Source organism: Anneissia japonica, unplaced genomic scaffold, assembly GCF_011630105.1.
Source record: "Anneissia japonica isolate Jap-2015-1 unplaced genomic scaffold, ASM1163010v1 scaffold8989_len88253_cov97, whole genome shotgun sequence".
Lineage (NCBI taxonomy): Eukaryota > Metazoa > Echinodermata > Crinoidea > Comatulida > Comatulidae > Anneissia > Anneissia japonica.
In genome coordinates this window covers 23230-26935 of record NW_022746640.1, presented here as the reverse complement: position 1 = coordinate 26935, position 3706 = coordinate 23230, and the positions used below count along the sequence as shown (strand labels likewise).

At 33.1% G+C, this 3706-nt stretch overlaps 1 protein-coding gene across 1 annotated transcript; it reads right to left on the bottom strand.

The window, feature by feature from the left end:
- Positions 1–3184, bottom strand: LOC117120266 (PDZ domain-containing protein 8-like). The gene is given in 3 exon segments (XM_033265278.1): positions 1–210; positions 1003–1065; positions 3059–3184. Coding segments are annotated over 3 exon segments (315 nt in total). The 5' UTR covers positions 3101–3184.
- Between the last annotated feature and the right edge of the window lie 522 nt (positions 3185–3706).

Here is a 3706-nt window from a genome sequence, read left to right as displayed (position 1 = left end):
TCAATCTTTGGATTTTGCTTCATTGCAGTGCTGCATACCGGCACAATAATGAATCATAAGAAGTTATAAGTCCTCCATTCGTTGTTCACTTTTTAAGATCTTACCGGCAGCGCTGGCTTCGTGACTGGCCTGTTTGGCATTGTGCTGGTCCTGGGCAAGGTGGGCCCGCTTCTCGGCTTCACGATCTATCTCTTGTTGAAGTTTGGAAATCTGATAATCAAAATCAGCATCATTTAGATCAATATTATACACTAATTAAAGATTATATCCAATTAAAGAACACTTTTGTGGTCCCAAATTAACAAATGTTTTTTATCTTTATTATTCTAATTAGAGACCAAAGCCGCTTAAAACCATGGAAACCCTGATCCCAAAAGTGGTCTTTAATTGGAGGGAGACCTGCATTAAGTGAAGTGACCATGTGGTAAGGCAGGGGCGCCGCTACAGCCTTAACATCAGCGCATTTTCCAGGCGCTCCTCGCCCATGGTTCGGGTGGTAGAACCAAGTCTTCTCAGATAAGGACTTAAAATGGAGGTCCAGCGTATACATCTGGCTCGTGTGCACTTTAAAGAACCTATTGCATCTTTTGGAAGAGTAGGAAGTTACCCCGAAACTATGGTTCATTTCAGCCCCTGTCGTTATGGAATGATGTGAACATGTAGCTACCATGAAGCGTCACTTTATGGCTGCTAGGTAGTCACGGACAACGCCCATATGCAATTCAACACAATGACACTGCAAGTTATGGGTTATTCTTCTACCTTCACCTCTACCCTTACCTTTATATCACTACAATCTTAATGGGTATTGTTTGTTGTTTTTATACTATGGAATACTTTGAATTATGAATAAAAAATTAACTTCATGGTTTCAAAATTATCCTTCTGCTTGTTTAACAATTTAATATTTTAAACATATCAATGAGACTCTTTTGCATATGAAAATATAATCTAAATAATAATATGAATAATAAAATCTATAATTAAATATCGTAAATTTACCATGAGTTCCAACTTTTCTTTGCGTTCGTTTATGGAGAGATCGATGTATAATTCTCTTCCCATCTGAAATAAAATTAATTGTGAGTGCTAATAATTTTAAGCTTAATCCAAGTATATCATCAAGTTTTATGTGACAAATATATAATTTGCCCATATTTGGGTTGATTTTATTTTTAATACACTGTAGGTGTGTTTTATCTTATGAATGCACTGCCCACATGGATGCAGGTCACTGTTGTTACAATTTATATTTGGTCTTGATGTTAAATATAGGTGTATGAAACACGCCCTCTAAAGCCCTGCTTCTCGAAATTTTTGAGGTGGTGACCCATTTTCAGATTCCCTATTCTTTTGGCGATTCAAGGCATTGTCATACCACAATGCTATTGTGATTATATGATTACTTAGGCCTATTATTTTCTGACATAATTGTCTTGTTTTTTAGAAATCCATGCCAGTATAATTTGATAGCCATAGTACTTGCCTCATAATTTATAAGTAAAGATATGCTGTTGTATTTCTACAGTCAACGTCGGCTAATATAAGTAAGAAAGTAGCTGCGATAAATCCTTTTGATTTTTATTTACTCAGCCGAGTGAGTAAATGAGGCATTTTGTTATCATCGATCGTGTGTGGAATGTCATAGTATAAAGAATATTATTTACTACGCTGGTAAATTTAAATGTTATTATAAAACAATAGAACAATGACGAAATTTTGAATTGTATACAGTCAACTTGGGTGAAGTTGAATTAAATAATAATTGAAAAATTAAGCTTGTGCATCACCAACTTCTCACCAAAAGGCTCAAACGAACTTTATTAATTGTTAATGTGAACTACCGTATGTTCCTCCCTAAATTTAATGATCTTATCAATCCTTGGAGAGATTAGACAGTGGAACCATAGGAGTAGATGCTAGGTTTTAGGTTGACAATGTAATTTATAGCTTTCGTCTTCGTAGCTACGTCTGGGTGTATAACTTGAGTCGAGTCCTTTGTAAGACGTTTATGTAGAAGTGTTTTCACTTTTTTCAAGTCATATTCTTATTAAGTCATGAGAACCTCAGAAATGTTTTGGCTATCCAAATTTGGGTCACGACCCATAGTCTGAGAAGCAGGGCTCTTGAGTACAGAATAGATTACTTAATTTATTTTGACATGTACCAAAGAGAATGAGAAATACTGGGGTCGAGTCCAGCAGACTGATTCCAATATTTATATTTCCTTTTGTATTTTATATTGGTGTTTCTATTTTTCTAAATTGTATTTTGTAATGTAGTACAAAAACAATTTTTAAGTTAAACTGATGTAATTATATAAATTAGTGATCATAATATTATTTTTTTCAAAGAATCTGTTATTAGCACCATCATCAATACACAATAATATAAATATTGCAAAGAACAACAAATAATGAAACATAGGGATTATAGTAAAGTAAAAATGTGAATGCAAATTTACAATACAAGAATAGAAAACAATAGACAAACATGAAACCACATGCACCACATACCTATACTCTACGTAACACAAGTACTGCATCAAATTCAACATTATCGGATACAAAAAGAAAATATGGGATGGTGTGGGAACCAACTCCAAGATAATTATTTCAGTGCTATAAATAGCTGAGCTAAGGCTTTTTATTTGAATTCCTGAGGGTTAAATTTTTTCAGGACCCCAAGTAAAATAAACCTGTTTACTTTTTTTTGCTATCCTGGGCAAAATCAACTACATAATTCTAAATAATATCAATAAAATTACTTGATATCCATACTTTTATAAGTCTTATTAAGGGGACACTTTCGGAACCAAAGAAAGTGTCCCCTTATGTAGGGGTGTCCTCTAAATAGGGGTGGCCTTATAAAGATATACTTTCCCTTGTTCAGTGCCCAAAAAATTGCCCTTTAATAGGAGGTTCTATTGTACATTATATTAAAATGTGTGTATATTGAAATAAATAAAATAAACAAAATGTAAGAAAACATAAGAAAACATTCATATTTAAGTGAAACATGTGAAACATAAACGCTTTCTAAGATGTCCACTCATTACCTCTCGTGCTGCAGACATGAACATAGCATCCGTATCCGCCATTGTTCCTCCCGGATCAATCAATTTCCGTAGCTCCCCCTTCAATTTATGGATACTGCGAACAAGCTCATCAATGTCCTCCTCATCTTCTGATGTCGGAGTGAGTTAAGTGTTGAACCAGGAGGGGAGGAGTTGGGTGAGGTCTGGTGATGGCATAGGCGTGATCGACGCTGGAACTTTGAGTTGGATGTCGCGAGCTGGGGATGGATGTTCGGATTTGGGACGCCCTAGGAGTCTAAAGGTAATGAATATTGATATTTCATGTTTTTTAATATGTTTATTATTTCATATATTTAATTATTTACTTATTCTTTTATTTATTTATTTTCTATTTATTTATTATTTATTTATTTTTTGATTTATTATTTATTTTTCAATTTAATTTTTTAGGTGTAATGTATTTATACATATACATTATATATGTTTATTCATATTTCTTCTAATTTTTTTTAAGGTCGAAGAAGACAAGAAATGTTTTCCTTCTATTTTTTACCTTTATTACAGTTTTTATTATCATTTCATATTATTGTTAATTTCTATAATATTACCATTATTCAAATAATCTGTGCATTTTGCACAACAAACAAAAAAAAAAAGGTTAAATAATAA